Source organism: Brienomyrus brachyistius, unplaced genomic scaffold (genome assembly GCF_023856365.1).
Source record: "Brienomyrus brachyistius isolate T26 unplaced genomic scaffold, BBRACH_0.4 scaffold64, whole genome shotgun sequence".
Classification (NCBI taxonomy): Eukaryota; Metazoa; Chordata; class Actinopteri; order Osteoglossiformes; family Mormyridae; genus Brienomyrus; species Brienomyrus brachyistius.
In genome coordinates, this window is record NW_026042339.1 from 310,669 (window position 1) to 332,292 (window position 21,624).

General features: G+C 50.1%; 1 protein-coding gene and 1 long non-coding RNA gene across 2 annotated transcripts in view; both read right to left on the reverse strand.

Moving 5' to 3' along the window:
* Positions 1-1,014: 1,014 nt before the first annotated feature.
* The window catches only part of rheb (Ras homolog, mTORC1 binding), a 28,831-nt gene continuing 8,221 nt past the window's right edge, over positions 1,015-21,624 (reverse strand). The window contains exons 2-8 of the mRNA XM_049002145.1: positions 16,150-16,221; positions 11,481-11,548; positions 10,949-11,031; positions 6,656-6,712; positions 6,517-6,564; positions 4,906-4,987; positions 1,015-1,589 (exon numbers count right to left, since the gene is read on the reverse strand). Coding sequence (XP_048858102.1) covers positions 1,497-1,589; positions 4,906-4,987; positions 6,517-6,564; positions 6,656-6,712; positions 10,949-11,031; positions 11,481-11,548; positions 16,150-16,221 — 503 coding nt within the window. The 3' untranslated portion in view covers positions 1,015-1,496. The remainder of the gene's footprint in view (positions 1,590-4,905; positions 4,988-6,516; positions 6,565-6,655; positions 6,713-10,948; positions 11,032-11,480; positions 11,549-16,149; positions 16,222-21,624) is intronic.
* Positions 16,484-20,285, reverse strand: LOC125725311 (uncharacterized). Its single transcript, XR_007387435.1, has 3 exons — positions 20,224-20,285; positions 17,020-17,189; positions 16,484-16,888 (listed from the first exon to the last, which is right to left on the reverse strand). It is a non-coding gene; the product is annotated as an uncharacterized LOC125725311 (long non-coding RNA).

Genomic DNA, 21,624 nt, shown 5'->3' on the forward strand with positions numbered 1-21,624 from the left:
CTGTAACCGAATCTCCATGTCTGACATCTCCAATAAGCCCAACTGGCCCACCACGCACCTTGTGTCATGTATTGAAAAATAATGACACAGCCTCAGTGACGTTAATGAGTTGTAAAGAATCGGTGGACATTCAACCATGGTTAAATCACATCGGGTCTCTTCCCACCACCAGTTAATGATATTCTGCATAAGCACCTTACAGCATCAGCCAAAACCCATTCAGACCGAATGAATTAATGTCTGATTAATAAGACGTAAATGACAAATATTGCTGTACGAAGTATTGCTTTGTAAGAACGCCCCTTGCCTCGGGATGCAGATGAAACAGATCAAGAGACCCGTAAAAGCTTCTAGCTAGACTTTACAGGGCCGTAAGGGCCAATACGCACCCAATGTCGTTAGGCGGAGTCACAGCCGATTAATTTCCACATGGTGACTCAAATACCAGTCTTCTTGTTCCTGCACATAAAAGCTTATTCAATACTTCTGTCCAACATCGGTTTTTATCTTAATCACTCCTTAGCTCCGAACCTCACTGACCAGGCAGCACTGGTTACAGAAAAAAAATTCCCGAGTAGACCTGAGATCACCCATTTCTTTGAATTGTCATTAAGTGCATGAACTATAGGTTAATTCTTTCTCACGTGACTTCTGGATTAGGTCAATAAATTATACCTCCCCCACCCCCACACTTGAGGCTTGCGAGGTTTCCATTGGACAACCCAGGATCTGAAGAAGACTCCCATAAAGTCCCGTAATGAAGGCCAGCGGAATTGGAAGTCTGGTCCGATGGCACAGCACAGCCAAAGAGCAGACCAATCAGAAAGGAGGTCAAAGGTGAAACCTTACCAGAGGTCACGGAGCTCCACGTTTAAGTGACTCTTCAATCCATTTTCAGTTTCTGTTTTACGCAGAGAGGCGCGGAAGCCCCATGCCCCCGCAGACCCCCATCGCTGCATTAAAAACACGGCACTGTAGTTCTGAACAAAATGACACACCAGCCCCACCACTGACTTAAATAATAGTGTAACAATATGCTCCTTTTAATGATTACAATCAAAAAGTGTGGAACAACATTTCACTACACAAATTTATGCTGGCTACTTTTTGGCCATAATTATCTTTAAGAAATACAATATACAAATTCAACGGGAAGGGAAACAAAGGAAAAAGGCTTTAAAACGAAAATAAAGCAGGTGTGAATGGGGAAGGGGGGGGTATACAGGAGCCGGGGGGGGGGGGTCAGGGTGCTATGGGATGTGGCTGAGGCTATCCAGTGGTGAGTGTGACAAATAATCCTCCATTTTCAAATATCTCTTTGTCCCACTTAGGAAGAAAAGGGGGGAAAAAAAAATACACGAAATACCAAAGAAAAAGGGAAAAAGAAAAAACGGATAAAAGAAAAGCCAAGTTTATATGGAGGAAAACAGGCAGTTAGCCTTCAAGTAGAGGGATATCCCAGTGTCCAGTGCGGTGGCGGGCAGGCGGGGGGGGGACTACATGAGCGAGCACGACGTCCTCCCCTGCGGCGCGCCTCCGTCCATCTTCTCCGCCTCCAGGATTATCCTCTTGAACACTTCCACGGCAGTCTGAGGTTGGGGGGGGGGGGGGGGGGGGCACAGGAAGTGTGAGGTGGTTAGCGGCCGCCCATCTTAGCAGCTTTTTGTGTTAGCGGTCAGCGGCTGCCCGTGCTAGAGGCCGGACATGTTAGCAGCAGCCTGTGTTAGCGGTCAGTGGCTGCCTGTGCTAGAGGCCGCCCATGTTAGCAGCAGCCTGTGTTAGCGGTCAGCGGCTGCCCGTGCTAGAGGCCGGACATGTTAGCAGCAGCCTGTGTTAGCGGTCAGCGGCTGCCCGTGCTAGAGGCCGCCCATGTTAGTAGCAGCCTGTGTTAGCGATCAGTGGCTGCCTGTGCTAGAGGCCGCCCATGTTAGTAGCAGCCTGTGTTAGCGATCAGTGGCTGCCTGTGCTAGAGGCCGCCCATGTTAGCAGCAGCCTGTGTTAGCGGTCAGTGGCTGCCTGTGCTAGAGGCCGCCCATGTTAGCAGCAGCCTGTGTTAGCGGTCAGCGGCTGCCCGTGCTAGAGGCCGCCCATGTTAGCAGCAGCCTGTGTTAGCGGTCAGCGGCTGCCCGTGCTAGAGGCCGCCCATGTTAGCAGCAGCCTGTGTTAGCGGTCAGCGGCTGCCCGTGCTAGAGGCCGGACATGTTAGCAGCAGCCTGTGTTAGCGGTCAGCGGCTGCCCGTGCTAGAGGCCGGACATGTTAGCAGCAGCCTGTGTTAGCGGTCAGCGGCTGCCTGTGCTAGAGGCCGCCCATGTTAGCAGCAGCCTGTGTTAGCGGTCAGCGGCTGCCCGTGCTAGAGGCCGCCCATGTTAGCAGCAGCCTGTGTTAGCGGTCAGCGGCTGCCCATGCTAGAGGCCGCCCATGTTAGCAGCAGCCTGTGTTAGCGGTCAGCGGCTGCCCGTGCTAGAGGCCGCCCATGTTAGCAGCAGCGAGGGCTCAGGTTCCTCACACTACATGACAGCTCGGTGGCTACATAATGATGGCTCGCCTCCTTTGCCCGATAAAGCAGTCTGCTTCTACAAAACGTCAATTTACACGCAGCTAAAGTACACAACCTTCGAGGCATACAACAGGCATCCATTGGCCATTAAGTGGAAAGGGTCTGCCTCCTACAGGAGACTCAGAGAACTGCAGTCTTAGCCCCAGTCCTGATGCTCATGCTGAACTAGCTTGAAGGACAGAGACTTCCTTTGTACTCCACCTAGTGATGACTAACAGAGATTAAATTCTTTCGAGGTCCTAAAGTAAGAAAGGATGTAATTATGGTCCGAAAAGCACATATTTCATACTAATGTAAACATATACCTGCCATTTATTATAAATTAATTAGTGTTGGATGATACGTTATCATTTAATTTCTGCTATTTTATGTCCATAATATGTGGTGAGATCTTTACATTTTAATTTGTAAAATTAGATTTTTTATACACAGACTGCACCATACATTAGCCCCCACCACTGCATTGGGGTTGCCTGTTAACCATAAAGGGAGTTTATGGAACTTAATCATCTCACGAAAGCACAGTGTCCTGTAAGAGTGCCCCCTATGTGTGTCTGTGGGAGTTGCGTTCACGCTCCATATTACTAGTGGCTCGATAGTAATTTAGCACTTCTGTCCCTTTCATGGGGGCTTGAGCAAAGCATGGGGTGACCGCAGAGCTCTCAGAGCAGTGAAGGCCGCCCAGAGTCATTACGGCCCATAACGATCGCCGGGGCACCTCAGCGGACTGAAGCATGCGGCGGTATAAAGGAGACGACGGAGGCTTGGGGAAGCAGGATTTTCACTTTCCGTTTGCTGTAGTTCTAGGTACCCATTGTGACCCCCCTTATAAAAACCAGTCTCGGCATGGAAACCCAGCAAGGATGCATTAAACCATTCACCTGAGAGACCCTTAACACCAAGGGGACCTCAAGCACATCAGGAACCATATCCTTGCACTCCCACCAGCTTCTGGATAGGTAGTGTGCGCCCTTCTTCATTTTTATACCAGTATTTGAGATGCAACCCCAAGCTTATCAAGTCGGCCAAACTGTTTTTTTACTCCGTTAGGCTGTACCCAGATCCACTGCAAAATCCGTGATCTCTTCTCCCTCTTGTGCCTCTAACCAAGGCTATCTGTGAATGTTTGGGTGCATATCCACACCAGGAGCTAAAAGTGGCAGTGTTATTTATTATTATTTTTTCACTTTTACACCATAAGATTACTCAGTGGCACAGCAACTAATCACCAAGAAGGCTGGTCATTTTTCTTTAATAACATCGCTATATCACAGTCAAGGCTCTGCTCTGGGTTCCACATTACGATGGGAACACAAATAAATCCAGGTGGTCCCTCCTGCTCTGGCCTTGCCCTTGCTTGGCCTGACAGCTAATAAATAGATTCGAGTCTCGCCATGGGTGACATGGGCTAATGATAAATCGGTTTTTGTTAAAAACAATGACAATGGATGTCCCTGTTATATGAATTCATTCGAGTGAAAGAGTTCCACATCCAGGTTTAGTCTTCTCTCCAAGTTCCATCTCCTCTGGTTTCCAGCTGTTGCCAGTTCCAACCCTGACAGCATGCTTCACCTCTGAAATCTACTCTAATAAAACACGCCGTTCAATAGGTGACACCAGACCAACAGCATCATGGAACAGGGGACTGTCATGTGATCATGGAGCAAAACATAACGGTGTCAAAACCCATGGTAAATAGCCAGGGGCAGGGCTACAGAAAAGCTGATTTCAGGGCTTCTGAAATATGACTGGTCCACGGAGTACTCACTGCCCTGCCACTCAACGATTCAAAAAATATCATTGGCTAACAAAGGGCAGTGGTGGCTTAATGCTTAGGGACTTGTAATTGAAAGATTGCAGGTTTGAATCCCCGACCAGCAAGGCACCACTGAGGTACCCTGAGCAAGGTACCGCCCCCAAGGTACCGCCCCCCCCAAGGTACCGCCCCCAAGGTACCGCCCCCCCAAGGTACCGCCCCCCCAAGGTACCGCCCCCCCCAAGGTACCGCCCCCCCCAAGGTACCGCCCCCCCAAGGTGCCGCCCCTAAGCACTGCTCCCCGGGTGCTGAATTAGCCGCCCCCTGCTATGTCACGACGTCACACATGGGTTAGATGCAGAGGACACATTTCGTTGTTGTGCACTGTGTGCTGTGGAGTGTCAACAATGACAATTAATCACTAAATAAAATAACAGCGGCTCCTGTGTATGAACTACGGCTCCTCTTCTCCTCTTATGCACCCCCTCCCCCCCCCACTCTAAAAAAAATAAAATAAAATCAATCCTAGAACTTCCCCTGTAAGTAGTGACTGGATTTCAAGGCATTTGCTTGCTGGCGGCTCGCAGGTACCTGGTTCTCCTTGGCGGATGACTCCATGAAGGCGGCATTCCAAGACTCGGCGAGTGCCTTCCCTTCTTCACAGCTGATTACGCTGAAAGACAGAGGCGGCCGGACACGGAAACACAGCGTCACATATGCTCAAGTGCAGGACGGGAGAGCGACGCAGCTGCTGCCAGAATCCAGGATGTATGTACAGGTTAAGGGTCAAAATACAGGCACAATTGGTCCAGTCTTTCACACACTGTTACTCTAGTCTCACAAAAAGAGGTTTTTTCCACAGCCACCAAGAACCGAGTCAACATCTGATTGGTTGGTCTGGCCTCCTCTAGTTGCTCGAGCCAACCTCCTCTACAATCTGATTGGTTCTGCTCCGAGAACATTTTTGTGCACGTAAAACTCCCACAAGCAAAGTCTTAGAGTGGATTCAAACTTCAACCAGACTAGAGCAAGAGATCCATCCCTTGGACGTGTAAACCAGGACTCAACAACCTGATCTTCAAAACCAACAATCTAGCTGCCTTTATTAAATTACCTGCTTCTTGCACCGTAAATTAAGCCATGTTTTAGTAGCTAAAGGGCAAAAAAAATGAAAAACTGATAGCTGAACTTCTTTAAGGATGTTCTATTAGCAGCCAGGGATGAGATCAGCACACGGCTGTGATCCTCAATGCGGGGGTGATGTAGGCCCTGTGTTTCTGCAAAGTCTCCTGGCATCAGGAGAGGCGAAGTCTCCACCTCACTAAACGGGCTGTTAAATTTCAGGCTCGGATGCCCCATGCAGCAGAACCTGAAATACTGCCGCAGAAAAATCGCTGGCATTAAAACGGAAAACACTGACAATTTGCACAGCATCCATTAAAATGTCCGTGCAAACTTGGGTTTAATTCATGTCAATGTGCCCATGGTGGTGAAACCAAAAAGCGACGTGGAAGGAGATCTGAAGAAGGATCACGGCTGAAACACCTCTAAGAGTGGCCCACCGAACTGTTGCTGCTGGGGGGGGGGGGGCATCGTGCTCTCGTTTAAGGCTGCTCGTGGACCAGTTCTGCCCCATCGACGTCTTCTTTCTAAACGCATTTGGGCTCCTCTGGGTGTCCGGGACCCATCAGGATGGAGCCCCTCCCCCAGAGGGGCTGTCACTCATGGACTCCAGACTGTGGGACTCTGGGAGCTCAAACGGAATCCGGGGCACGTGGGATCAGGCCGGCTGCCCCCTTCCCGCGATCGGCAGCGAGACGCAAGGCTTCTTCCAGCACCCCAGATCATCTCAATAATAAATTATCCAGAACAAGATCCACGCAGGCCGTGCTGCCGGGAGATGCTCTCCAGCAGCTGGCTCGTCTTTCAGGCATTTGCAGGGGCAGCTGCCCGCTTATCGCATGGACCTGCACCGAGCCTCACATTAACTCCTCTTCAGTACCACTGCAAAAACACCAGAAACGCAACGGGCTGGATTCTGCAGACAACCAGGTCCTTCTGATGTGTTTCTCTCACAGGAACAGGCACATTTGCCCCATTCAGATAGACCCAGTCTCCATTTGGCACTGGGTTCGAGTCCCGCCAAACCTGATCGTCACCACGAGCTTCAGAGAGCTTCTCGGGGCCACGTGGGGCACCTACCGCTCCATGTGCAGGTCCTTCTTATTTCCGACCAGCATGATGGGCACTCTGCAGGAAGAAAACACAGTGCCGGTTATCGGGCGTCCTCCCGCATCGCCCGAACAGAAAACAAGAGGAAAACCAGGTGATAAATACTTACTGCACCTTCCCCACCATATCCAACAACTTTTCGTGGATGACTTTTACTACCTCGAAGCTACGGGAAGAAGGAGCAAAGCGATTATCAGTTTGGCAGGCGAGCGGCAACGAGGAGGAACCGTACTTTCGGTGCGACGACAAAGAGTTATTAAATGCGCGCGCCGGCCAGCGCTCCCCAGAAGCTGCCAGCAGAGTAGACCCATGGAGATGTTATCAGAATCATCGGTACAAACCGGTGCTCAGGACCCATAAATCAGCACCACTGCACTCTCAGCAAGATCAGCACCTCTGTCTGACAGCGCCCCCCCCCTCACCCCCGAACCAGACACTTGGTCAGTGTCCAAAAATCACCCACAATGCAACACAGGCACATACTCTCTACAGTACAGGTGCCAAAGTGCAGTCCTGTGGCCCTCTTGGGTCGTCCTCTAACTGCTACACCTGCTGCTTTGTCTTTATACCCCCCAACCCCCATTTAAAAAGCCGTGACTGGGGAGCACGATGCAGCGTCGACGCATTTCAGGCCCAGTAGGTGGCGCCCAAGGTCATCGGGAACGAGTGGTTCCGGACTGCCCCCTTTACTAGGTCCATAGTGTTCCTGAGCTCACGCCATCACACATACCGCCTGGCACATCCTCCCACGGCAACAGAAGACCCCCCCTGACCCTCCGCGTCTGTGGCACACCGTGGTGGGGAGGGGGGGGGGGGCACAGGGCCGGAGCAGCTCCTGGCAGATGACATGCACAGATGGAACATAAACGCGGAGGAGGCCTCTTCACAAAGAGTCACCTTAACGTTAAGTTCTCTTTAAATAGCCTTATTCTTTTTCTAGGACATGAGAGCCCTCAACACAGCCTGTACTGAGCACCATGTAAAGCGTGAGAGTGCTCAGGGCGGTTGCCATGCGATGGGGTGATGTGGTCTTGCACTGCAGACACACATAAATCTGCTCCAGCTGATCTCAGGTCAGGATCACCGGAGCCCCACTTAATAACAGGGAAACCGGGGAGTTATTGGGGAAGAAAGCATTTAAGTGGCAGATAATCGCCTGTTATTTTCACTCTTATATATATATAATAAAAAAAAACCTTTATCCATTTAACAGCTGTGACATTTTATGGCACCTGTACACAGAATTTTGTCCTGCCAGCGATACACACCACAAGCAGAAGCGAAGATAACAGGCAGTGAGGATGTTTCTGAATCGAACACGCTGCCTGTATGCGACATCTCCTCCGAAACACAGATTTGGCTGCTGATTATTCATGCCACATCTCCCGCCCCTCCCGTTTACCCTAAAGGTGTCCTGGTCCTGCCGCTGACATTGAAGCACACCTGTTTCACCCTGATGTTCACACTCCGCTGTGTCAGTCTTTCGGATGAAGCGCGTTATCGGGTACTAAACGCACTAAAGTGTAGTGTGGACGCCCTGGTCAGCCAGAATCCGTCTGACGCGTGTGTCTGTCTGACGACCCTGCGAGTGTAGACCGTAAAAGCTACGCGCGTGAGCTGACTTTCCTTAAATCTGTCCAGTTAATTAAGGATGCTCGGTTGGGTTTTATTAATACCCATATAACTGTCTAAAAGTGGGCAGCACGCGGATCTTTAAAACTGTATTAGCAGAATTTTCATCCTAATAAAGTCTGATGCAAGGGTGTTACTAGAGATTTATGAAAAAGGGGGGCTAAGCCTTTACTGGGGGAAATTATTCAAAAAATAATTTTATGAAAATTAATGAGAACACACTATTTAAACTAATTAGTGTATATTTATTGGAGGGGGGGGGGGGCACTAAAGCCCCCCCTAAAATAGCCCTAGAGATAGGCTTGACATGTTAGGTAAACTTTTCTTTTTGTTAATTCTGTAGATAAATTCTGCTTCTTGCTTGAAGCCATTAATATCAAAAGAAATGCTTTTGTAATGGAGCAAAAGGCTTCAATTACAGTAAATAACTCAATTATAATTATTAATTACATTAATTAAAAGTAATTAAATACATTTTTTTTAACGAGTATAAAACATCACTCGCCTGTTTGTGACATCACGTGGAATATCCTCTCCGAAAATCTGAAATGTCAAGCCACTGAAATCGGGCCCAGTTAAGAATGTGGACTGAACCAAAAGAAGCAGAGGTGGGGGAGCCCGGGCCGGGGTCAAAGAAAGGTAGAGCCACTGCGTCATGTGCGTTAAGGTATCAGGAGCACGGAGGTGTTTCGCCGCCCACCCGCCCTCTTTGGACAGTGGCCCGACCACCTGGCTCCACAGACAGCTCCCGGATATGCCTCCAGGAGACCCACCACTCTTAGGAACGTGACTGGTAGCAGAAGGGTTATCAGCGTGAAGCTGGGGGCTGTAATAACCATAAAAAGTGAGATCATCGCTGAGAGGGTCTCACACACCCCCCTGAAGAAACGTAACGCTAATGTAACTCACAGGGCTACCTCGTAGACCACGGCAAACACTAACCGTAATTCTGCTGTATCTGAAAATACACAAATACTGACACAAACTGCAATGGAGAGCAAAGGATCACTCTTCTGTGGTTTTGCTTATTAAATTACAAGGAATCCCTATTTCAGAGAGTCTGTTTATTGGCTACGGTTGCGGTCTAATATGCAGCCTAACAGGCCAGTACAGAGCGGTAACGGCCAGTACTGGGTGCTGCAGGCGGAAAAGGCCATTAAAGGCCAGCACAGCGTGGCACATGCCAGGACAGGGCAGCCCACAAGCCAACACTGACACCTCTTCCACGCCCGAGTGTGTCAGACGCCTCAGGTCTGCTGCACTATCCGGCCGCTGTCAATTTATAAGTCCTCACAAAATCACCTTCACGCATACCTGAGTTACTGGGAGACACGGACCCCGGGAGGCTTGCTGATGCCTGGAAACCGGCTACAGAGATTTCAGCAAGGCCACATTCAGGTCTGTGTGCATCTCTGCCAGCTGCTCGTGGGTGTCGGGGATTGGGGCAGGGACATGGGTGACAGGAGTGACAGGTAAACGGGCAATGCTGAGGGACCCGAGCTGAGGCATCGCGACCGACGACCGCGGACCATCTTGGAGGAACATGAACAGACTGCGACCTTCTGCTCCCCGTCCTGAATCCAGGACATGCATGGCTTCCTGTCTGACGTTGTCCGAGAGAGAAAATAACAGGCGGCTTTTCGAAAACGTGACGCAAAGGAACGTAAAGAGAAGCCGGCAGATGCCTCGTCCTTGGAGGGAAATACTCTGCGCGAGAATAAGTCAAGTCTCAGTTCAGTCCAGCGATTCCATCCTTTAAAATGTAACCCACAAAATCTACTTCGTCAAACAAGCATTTTCATAAATATTAAAATGAAGACACGAATGCAGAATAACCAATGGCGTGCACTTTGACCCACAACCCACAGGGATCAGACACAGATCGGCTATAAGAGGCCCCCCGCTCACCGAGTCTGAGAACGTAGAACATTCCCACACCCTTCACCTCCGTCTCCAGGGATCTCACTTGCCACTGTACCATGGGTCAAACTTTCCCTGGAGGTCACCCCCTCTCCCTTCCAAAAAACACAAATCCCTAACAGCCCCCCACCCCCACTCCTCTGGCATCCTGGTGGGAAGATGTTAAATTGGGAGACTTCAGACGGTCTGTGCAACCACATCAGCTGCAAGAGGGATTCATGGAAAACGAAGGCTGACAGGGAGTTTATATCACTGCACTCCTCACTCATTCTTACATCGCCATCAATCAGGTAGGGGCCTTTGCTCCTGACCCCCCCCCCCCCCCATGTGCCCCACTAAAATTGTCCTTCTGCCCTGCAGACTCCAGAGAACCTGACTTCACATGTATTCCGAGGCTTGATTACTCCCAGACTGGAATGGTGGCATCTGCCTCCCCCCGATAAACATCCTAACAGGCTCTGTACGGACCAGCCCTCGCATGGAAATCATTATGATTCACGCTCAGCTGTTTCATGCCAACGCCAAACCGGCAGATTATTTGCCAGCCGTGGGGAAAAAAAAAAAAAAAACACCACCACATAACAAGCAGTCTGTTATCCAATCGCATTTGCCCCCTTAATTGTTATTTTGTAGCCTGGCTCAGAATGCCAGATTGCATTGTGGGTGCGGGCGCTCCCACGGGATCCTGCTGGTGGCTATCTAAAGCTGTCCCGCCTCCACCCCAGTTCCTCGTCGATATCCGCGGTGACGGACCACTCGTCACCGGACGTGTTCCCACTCGTTTAACGCACGGAGTAAAAGAGCGTGAATGGAGAAAAAAAAAAAAGAAAGGATGAGAAAGGCTGCTTACCTTTTATTAGACGTGACGGAATACACCAGAATGTAGCCGTTGATGTCTATGGAGTACGTCTGCGGGAAAATCGAGTACTCGTCCTAAAAATGAACAACGGACAGATGGCTCAACGGAAGACAAGGCTGCAAACAAAACAGCCAGTCATGAAAAACTGTTGGCAAACCAGAGCTGACTACAGATTCATAGCAGTTACACTGACATCACACGGTCAATTTAAGGGGTATAAATTTAAAAGGTGTGGGAAAAAAAAAAAAAATCTTAAAATTATTTACACGGAGCATGTGCACACACAAAGGAATGCAGGTCTTACATCGCCCATGGGGAGGGAGACGCATCACAGGACAAGCCACATCTTTCTCAAAGCGGGAGGGCAGATCGCCATGACGACAGCAGCCCTGTTCTGCCTTTTAATTAGACCCTTTCAGAGAATGACCCCGGTGCCCTTCCCGACCGGGCAGCAGTGTGCAGTACTACATCTCCCAGAATCCACTGCAGGCCATTACAGGGCATGCCCAGCTCTCCATCTTACCTGTCCAGCTGTGTCTACCAACTGTAGGTGGTATTCCTGTCCATTTACTGTGATCATTTTCGTAAACGCTGCAGAGAGAGGGAAAGGGAGTCGTTGGGATGGCAGAGCTGCTATCTAGGTCGGACGTTGCAGACCAGAGAAGAGTGACTTTCTTGGAGTGTCACTAATCCACACGGAATGTCACATGTAACATGCATGACCTCATACTGTCATACATGGATGAGTCCAGATTTAATAAAATACTTCTCAAAGTGAGCCTAGAAAACATCACATCTTTAATAACGTTAATGTTATTTCTACTGGATTTTGCAGTATTAAATATAACAAAGCACAGGAATAAAATGAAAACTTTGCAGTCAATCCCTGGTGTGGGTTAGCATGACTCACAGCGACACAGCAGCAATTACACCGCAATCAGACATTACCAATCACCTCCAAGCAGGAATGCAAATCACCACCTCTGCAATCAGACATTACCAATCCTCTCAGAGCAAGAATGGGCATCACCACCTCCAGAATCAGGCATTGTCAATCATCCTAGCGCAGAAATGGACATCATGACCTCCACAATCAGACATTACTGATCCTCCCTTCACAATCAGACATGACCAATCACTCCAAGAATGAGAATGGTCATGGCCATTTCTGCAATCAGACATCACCACTCACCTTTCCATAAGCGCCAACAGGCAATGCCACCTCCTTAAACAAGCATTACTAATCAACTCTCCTGGTATCCTTGATGAGACCTAACAGGATTCCAGTGCGCGAGTGCACATACACACACAAATATATGCTAGACTCTCTTGGACTGAACCTTCATTCTGATTTATTTGTGTGTCTTTCTCCCCGCAATGGCACTCTGCATGTTATTGAGAAGCATGCGGCTACAATTCCCCCACCGTGTGGGGAGACAGCACGCCGGCAACCCCAGGCCTCAGCGGGTGCGTCCCGGACCTCCTCCATTCAAACTGCGATCCCACTGGAAGCCTAAGGTGTCTGTTTTAGGCTGCGAAAGAACCAGCCGTAAATCCGGCATCGAGCCGCATGACGCTGACCAGGCACAGGGTTGGGAGCAGAAGAAAACGTGCCTGGGATGTGACCAGGTCTGCAGACGGACAGCCAGCCTGAGGAGTGCGGGAGGGGGAGCTGCCAACGGGGGGCCTTTAATTGGACATGGGGGATTAATTGGGTTCAGAGGCGCCTCGTTAAATCAGGCCAGTCAAAGAGAAAGCGAACTTTCAGACAGGCTGGTGTTTACAGTAGAGACAAAAGGACAGTGAATAATCAGGGCTGTGCACACATATATACATATGTACACTGATAAGAGCGTCCCTGTTTATAGGCTCCAGGTTATAAGCAGAGAGACGGATGAGCACACAAAGGAGAAGGGCCCCCCACGATTCGGGGAGCACCCCCCCGTCAGTCAGCTTTCGGCATCTGGTTTTGCCTCTTCACATCCCAAGGTGGACCCGAACGGAGCGCCGGAGCCTGCAGAGTGAGCGCCTGGCTGGCAGGGGCGCCCCCTGCTGGGCGTTTTGTACCTCGATACGCCTGGTTCCAATGCCTACGGAAGCTGGATTAATGAGATCCCAGCTTGGGGCTCAGATCTGCAGCCCAGAGCGGAGACGCTGTCTGGGGTGATGCTCACTGGCTCCCATGTCCCACTGCCAGTCCCGGGGAAGGCGGGGCCGACGCTCGGTGACAGGCTGCCAGCTGCGCACCCTCCCCCCACTGTGCCCCCCCCCACAGAGCCCGGGCGTGCTGGAACAGCTCACCTCAGGCGACCTTGCTGCCGTGGGGTGAAATCGCACAGCAGTGACGTGGCGGGCAGGGATTGGATGGCGGGGTATGGAGACGAGCAGGCCATGGGGAGTGTGTGTGTGTGTGTGTGTGTGTGTGTGGGGGGGGGGGTTTGTCGGATCAGGTTAGTAATGCTGACGCCTCTGTGGGCTCCAGTGGCCTGCCGCCGCCGCTGCTATTTATAGCCTCGGGAACGAGCACACTGCAGTGAGCGGGGGGGGTGGCGGGGTTTAGGGGCGGGGGGGCAGGTAGTTCTTCCTGCACATGAATCCTGAGACATGCCCACCCCCTCCACTGCATGCCACGCCTTCTGTGCTGGGGGGCCACCACACCCAAACTCCGGCCCATGAAGGTCCAGGGGGTGAGCGCTCCTTCGCTAGGTCCCATGCTCACTGCACCGCGCAAACGGATCAATGCATGCGGCTCCCTGATGGGCCAGGATCATGTGACACCACGGGGAACACGCCGCCCGCGCCGTAGTTCTTACAGCATTACACGGCCCCCCCACCCCCCCCACCCCGAATGGTTCTACCCAGCAGTAGCATCATTGCGTCGTCCGTCATCCACAGGCTGCATATTAAACATTAATCCTTCGCCAGCAGCTGACTGGAGCTTAAAATAACCAGAGAACAGAAGGGCCGACGACCGGCAGCGAGCCCCACCCATTACCGGGCCCCGTCCAATTTGAGCGCCACCTACTCTTGAGCCCCACCCACTATCGCTGGGCTGCTGCCTGTGCTTCCACGCAGAAGCCCACCTCAAAGCACGCGGACAGTGAGCCACTGCGTAGTGTGTCCATAAAGACACATCCACTGCCTATTTGGGATTTCTAGAGTGTAAGGTGGCAGATCCAGAATATTCTACATGCTCCAGTAGCCAGAGGAAACTGGATGACAAATGCCCAGCGCACACAGTCGTGGTGGTCTCCCAGCCAGCCCCACGCAGGCTCCGATCGACGACGGCCTCCTTTTTTATAATCTTAATTAAGTCAGCTTCTCCTGAAATGCCTGGGGAACATGAGAGCAGCTGAAGGTCTGTCATTCTGCTTTAAATGGGGCTCCGGGGGCAGAGGCCCGGCGATCTGCCACTGCGTTTTGATTTGGTGGGGGGGGGGGGGGGCGGTGTGGTACGCTGGCAATTAGAACAGGGTTCACATGCACCAGGGCGGCTCATCACAGCCAGCTGTTTTATGTTAATCTTTCTGGGATAATTTGTAGGCCGGATCACGCTACCGCCGCCTTCCTGCAATGACGATTCGAGGGAGAATTTGCTGGGTTTTTTTTTTAAACACAGTCCTGTTTCAACGCTGTAGGTTTGTGTCAGCTGGGAGCTGGACCCTGTGTCCATACGGCGCCTAAGAGCCCAGGGGGGCTGCATCCAGCGCTCGTTTCTCCCACAGCTGTTACTCAGGCAGACCACGAGGTTCACACACCTCCATCTTTATTACAGATCATCTTCATCGCCGTTGTTCTGGATCTCATATAACCCCACATTAGCACTTCTGAGTAACTACCTAGCCATTAATAATCACAGCATATTACCATAATAAATGCCTTAATGTTTATGATGATTTACAGTGGCATTTAGCTGGTCGGTAAATTCGCATTCGCTTCAAAATTAGGTTAATTCCTGATTCTTCTGTGATGACACCCACCCCCCCCTCCCCTCCAGGCAGTGTCCATTCCATGGCCCCTATTCATCCTGGGTGAGCTTTCTGATCCGACTGCTGCTTCTGTTGCCTCCTGAAGGTCGGAGGCTGACATTACAGCTCTGCCACGTCATGGCGGTTCTTGAAGAAGAAGAAGCAGCCTTCCGCGGGCCCCGCCTTCCTGCGGACACTTCCCCAGCCAGATGATGCTGGCCATGCTGATTGGTTGCCGCGTGACATGTGACCATGCACACATAGCACAGAGCATGCCTGCTACAAGTACTTGCAGAATTAATTTTCAGAATGAAAGTTTGGTTGCCAATTTTTTACCACACGCTTTTATTGAAATGTATATAAGTGAATGTATTAAAGCCCACTAGTGCTTGTTATTAGGCCACGGAAAAACACTCCAGACATGTAATTTGGGGCTGCCCCCCCCCCAGCTGGGCTAGGGGTGGCAGGACTGACATAGTCAGAGTTTAGCACAATCATGAGGCCTTTTCACAGAAGGACCTACCATCCCGACTTAAGCTGCTCTGTTCTGCAGTGCTATACTATTGCCACCCTCCTCCCTGCACCTCGCCCCTAACTGCAGAGAACGAAGGCAGCAGCATGCTAATGAAATGCTGCCCTGCAACTACATCCCACACCACTGGCCTGCGTCACTGCATCCCACAGCAGCTGGCCTGCGTCACTGCCATCCCACAGCAGCTGGCCTGCGTCACTGCATCCCACACCGGCACCACTGCTGTGCCCCACGCCAGCAAAATTCCATCACAACTGCACACCAAAGCATTCACTGCGCCTCTGACTCACACACTTCCCGCATCGCCAAATTCTGCACCAGCGCACTCCTCGCACTGCTGCGTCCTACACCAGTGCATTTCCTGCACCACTATCACACTCCTTACACATTCCAACCCATACATCTCTACTGGGACAAAACACAGATTCTTCAAACCTTCAGTGCTTCTAGATCAGTGTTTCCCAACCTGGTCCTTGGGGACCCCTGAGACAGTCCGTAGTTTTGCTCCCTCCCAGCTCCCTGACCGACAATCCACATCCACACCGGGAGCTGGGAGGTAGCGAAAACGTGGACCGGAATGGGAAACGCCACTCTACAACATCCGTAGCGATATGATCATACAAACGGATCCCAAACTGCACAAACACAACATCGGCATCGGTTGCTCTGCTCAGGCATGTCAGGGCACTTACTGTTTTCTATGGTTGGGTCATAGGAGTCCACAAACTGGCCCTCCACAAACTGAATTGTCAATGAGGACTTCCCTGTAAAAAAGAGTGGGAGAAACGTGGCATCAGTGGGGTGAACAGATACACAAATACTGGCAAACTGATAATGAGACGTGACTCTGGGGAACCAGAAGACAAGGCAGAAGAGCAGGATGTCTATGCCTGCAGAAAAAGTTTGTGAACCCACTGGAATTATCAGCAATTCTGCATGAATGGCTCCTGATCAAACCAAAATAATAGATCAAAACATATAGAAAAATAGATCTTATTAAAAAAAACCACATTTTACATTGCTATAACTTTATTAAATGAATGGTTTAAACAATCGAGGTCACTGACTGTAAAAGTGCATGAACCTCTAGGATAATGGCGTCTTGAAAAGCAGGTCGTTGGGGTCAAGTGTTCCAGAGCGTCTCAGGCGCGAGCGTGACCTGCCCTTGCAATGTAACCTGCCGTTCGCTACGGAGTTCTGCCATGCGATCGGATCCAGGGAGATTTCACGGGGACCACATAAGATGAGGTGTTGAAGGTCGAGTGGAAAGAACTGTAACCGGATTCCTAAAGACTTGGACCTGCATCAGTCCACAGTTATGGAAGAAATTCAGCGTTGCTGCTTCTCTCGCTTGGAGTGGGCGTCCCATAAAGATCAAATCGCAGAATCCATAAACGCGTGACAAAGAACCCAGGGGTGACAACCGAGGATCTGGAGGCAAGATAACATCTATATACCAGTCTATCATAAGGAAAAACAGTGAACAAGCGTGGCATTCATGGGAGGTTACCACACAGGGAAAAAAATAGTGCTATGTTTGAAGAGAACTAAACTTTGCATACCAACAACAAAACCTCATCCCAACTGTGAAGTAAACTGGAGAGAGTATAATGGTACGGCCTGCTTTGTTGCCTCGGGGTTTGGTCGGGTTTCAATCACTGAAGGAGCAATGAATTCCAAGTTGCATCAGGACAGGAAGTACTACAGCAGAATGTCAGGACAAATAACTTATCTGAAACGCAAAAGAAGTGGGGTCATGAGAATGATCACAGAAGTAAAATCTACAAGTGAGCGCCACAAACAGAAGCGATTCCATGCTTCACATTTACCAAGCTGGAGCCCTAACTTTAGTGCCATTGAAATGTGACAGTGTGATCTGAAGTAGGCTGCTGTTGTAAGATATCCCAAAAATACACACGAACTGAGAGCATGATGAAATTGAACAAATGCATGGAATGGCTGAGGTGCCCCTGAGCAGAGGTTTGGGAACCGAAGTGGTGTTCATCTAGCCATCCAAGAAGATATCAGTAACTTTTTGGAGAAGAGAACAAATTCCTGCTCATTTTTATTCTGCTGCTCTTAATGTGCATATGTTCCAAAGTTAAACTGTGTTACTTTTTCTGAGCAAATGTACACTTATTGCCAAGATAAATAGCTTTAAACATTTCCGCCTAAGACTTTTGCACAGTACTCTATGCAAAAGGTTATAATTGCTTGGCAATGACCCCCTCCCTCTGTCTGAGATGCTATGCAACTGTGGAAGTTTTTGGGAAGAGCAACACTCCAGGGCATTGCATCTGAACAGCATCGGGGGTCTTTGAGAAGAGGTTAGTATGGAAAGGGTACATTTTAGCCCAATCAGGGGTATTTGAGAAGACGTTAGTACAGGGTGGGTGTATTGCAGCCCCATCGGGGGTCTTTGAGAAGAGGTTAGCATGGAGCAGATTTGGGGGCCATTCCGGAATGCATTCATCAATTCCAATCAAAATCAGGATATTTCCATGAAATTCACATTCAATTCCAATTCTGTTCCCCGTAGTTTTTTTTTTCCCCAGACAGAACTCCGGTTCCATTTCCTGATTTAGTGATGCATGAATGAATGAATGAATGATTAATGCATTCTGGAATGGCCCCAACCCTGGTTTGGGGTGGGTGTATTTCAGCCCCATTGGGGGGGGGGGGTCTTTGAGAAGAGGTTGGTACAGGGCGGGTGTATCTGAACAGCATCAGGGGTCTTTGGGAAGAGGTTGGTACAGGGCGGGTGCATTAGAGCAGCTTTGGGGGTCTTTGGGAAGAGGTTGGTACAGGGCGGGTGTATCTGAACAGCATCAGGGGTCTTTGGGAAGAGGGTAGTACAGGGCGGGTGCATTAGAGCAGCTTTGGGGGTCTTTGGGAAGCAAATCAGTCCAAGGGGAGCATTTCTCCATCATAAATCCACTTCATATTTAGGCTGAAGCAGCTCTAGAATGCTTGCGCTCCTCACCGCTAACCCCAATGCGCCCCCATGACGTCCACCACGCCCAGAAACATCCCACAGGCCCGTCTCTCGATCCTACCAACTCCCTGAGAATGTTCCAGGTCCGGTCTTCCCACTGGGATGAGGGAAGAAGTCTCCTGCGAGCTCTCATGAATAACCAAAACACCATTACTCTTAAAAAATAATCAAAAGAAATGTTCTCCCAAGGTCCAAATTCCATTACATCTTCCACATGCTAGGAGTACAGTAAAGAAATTCTGAATTCCTCTAACAGAGAAATGAACGTCTTCACATATCCACAGCTCAACCCATTCACTGTTTGTTTCCGTGTAATAAATATGTTTATTTCCACATGGCAGCTTCCGAATGGTAAGTCACCACAATTCATGCATCCGCAGATCAACACAGATTTCCGAAGGAATCCTAAAAACTGAGAACTGCAATATTCTCATAATCACAAACACAGACACAGACACACACACATTTATATTCGTATCTTTGTGGGGACCGCCTATTCATGTCTATGGGAAAACATTAATCCCAACAATGTCAACCTTACCCCCTACCCAGCCCTAACCTTAATCATAAGTAACCAAACAAAACATGAGACTTTTGATATTCACAAGTCACAGACTTTTACCGAGCTGAGTTTCCTTTCTCCCTGTGGGGACTGAAAAAATGGTTCCCACAAAATCAAAACAACAGGTTTTTATCATGTTGCGGGGACATTCGGTCCGCACGCTGTAATATATACACGAACCACACCCAGACACGTACACAGATACACACACGCATGCACTAAGCAATGAAAGGGAGATAAAGCCTTGCTCTGCAGTGGTGTTGAAATCTTTAAATCAGCATTTCTCTACCCGGTCCTCGGGGACCCCCTAGACGGTCCGTGTTTTTGCTCCCTCCCAGGGCGTTTTCAGCCTTAACCGTGTGAATGGAAGGCTGGGAAGCAGCTTCAGGTGGTATGCGAACACCTAGCCGCCGAACCGGGAGTCTGTTACCATGACAACCGGCTGCCAGCTGCCACATCTTCCGTGCAAAGAGAGAAAGCTCACCCACAAACCGTGAGCGACGGCTGGCCACCAGAGCCACCACCATCACAGGGAAAACGAGCTTGGAGGACTCGTAAATATTCCTGGATTATATGACTGCCTTCTCTATCTTGCTAGGAAATATCTTTTAACTTTGCAGACCCATGCACAGACACGAAAACCACAGGAGAGAATTACACCGACAAATTGACACCATTCCGCTGAAACTAAAACATGCGCCGCTTTAAAATATGTATCTGCATTTAACCCTGTAACACTGATCAGGATAAGCGCTTAGAATATGGATGGATTTACATTCTGTATATAACTGAAATGGTACAGATAGAGATTAAACACTGCTGCTTGAACACATACACAGTACGGAGAAGAATCATTGTGATAACCTTAAACCCTAAACCTTACCCTAACCCCTAGCCCCAAACCCTTCCTCTACACCCCCAGACATGCTAACACTTAGCATGCATCTCCAGCAGTGTATCCTCTGTTTAGTCACATAAGCGCCTACATTTAGCATGAATCACTAGCAGACCACAAAAAAATGACCATTTATAGCATGATTCCCCAGCAGGACTCACACGCCTATTTTTAATCACACAGACGGTAATATTTTCTTTAAAACGTCCTTGAAACCACAAAAACGCTGGTGTTCAGCGACCCGCACGCTGCCGTTTGTCACGGATCGCCCGCAGACCCAACAGACACGTGCTTTCCGAGTACATCACCAGTACCCCAAGTAAATAACATGCCGTCCTGTCGGGCACAACTCGCACCGATGAGAATCCAGCATCGCTGAATACGGGAATGAAGATCGCCCCCCCCCACCCACCCACCCCCTCCCGATGGAGAGGAAGGAGCACAGGGCGAAGCCCGGAAGGCTGGCGGACAACCGGGAGAGGGAGCGCGGAGCGAGGCTGAGACGTCAGTCACAATGCTGCTGTAGGACGGGGGGGGAGATCTGGCTTCGGTTACTCAGCCGCGACTCACTGTCGACTCAGGAATAAAAAATGCACCAGCGGGAGATTGATATCAAAGGAAAAGGGGAGGGGTGGGCAAGTAAAGCAGGAGGTAAACCCTTAGCGTGGTGGTGGGGGGAGCGATGGGCTTATTAGTGTTTCCAAGGGCAACTGGGAAGTCCCTGGATGCAGAGGCGCCGAATCTCAGTGAGACATGGCTCCCCTGGCTATGAATGCCGGACGGGCATCTTGCCCAGCGAGCGATAAGGGCATCGGCATACCTCTGAGCTTTTGAAGGAACGTCGCGGCCCGGAAGCCATGCGCCACTGTAACAATGTGCCCCAGAGTGGCTGGCAGGCTCGCCGCGGCCACTGCGCATTCCAGGCATTTCCAGCAGAATACAGGGAACAATCGCGCAGTGTTTCCGAGGGCCTGGATTACATTCAGCGACCCCCGATGGGGGGGACGACGACGACACAAACCGGTCTAGGACATCGAGGACGGGGTTGAGTTCCAGCAGAATTGCGAAACATTACTATGCAATGTAACCAACAGGAATGGCTACATTATTGCCACTGACTGCAGGAATTCGTGGTTAAATTGACATTCGGGGGATCTTATTTAAAACAAGCCCTTCAAAGAACTCGCTGTGTCACATGGCGACATTGGAAAGATGTGACCTTCAGGAAGGCTGCCCACTCCGGGCTGGAGCTCGCTGGATGTCCGGCAGGGACCACACTGAGTGTAGGAGACCTTCCTCCTGGAAAGGTCATCCCTCACCCAAACATGAGGGGGCGCTCATGTACACATTAAGCGTAAATTAAGTCTTTATTCCTCCATGACCCAACCGCTTCCCTGAGCTGACGCAACGGCTTTCCTCCTGCTCACACAGGTTTACTTTAATAAATTTCTACTAATTGCATAGCTATTAATACCCGGACATATATCTCTTCATTTGCGCTGAATTTATGCAGGACGCAGTTGCGTAAATCAAACAGCGCATCACACATGAAAATAGAAATTTCATGTGCGACAACGTTGGTGTGAATTATTCAAGACGCTTATTCGTCCTCTGCAGCGCATTCCCGGCACATCAGTATTAGAAAAACCATGTTAATGAGCGGGCCGGTACCTCCACAGACACACAGAGTTCTCTAATAGTGCTTTTCCACTGGC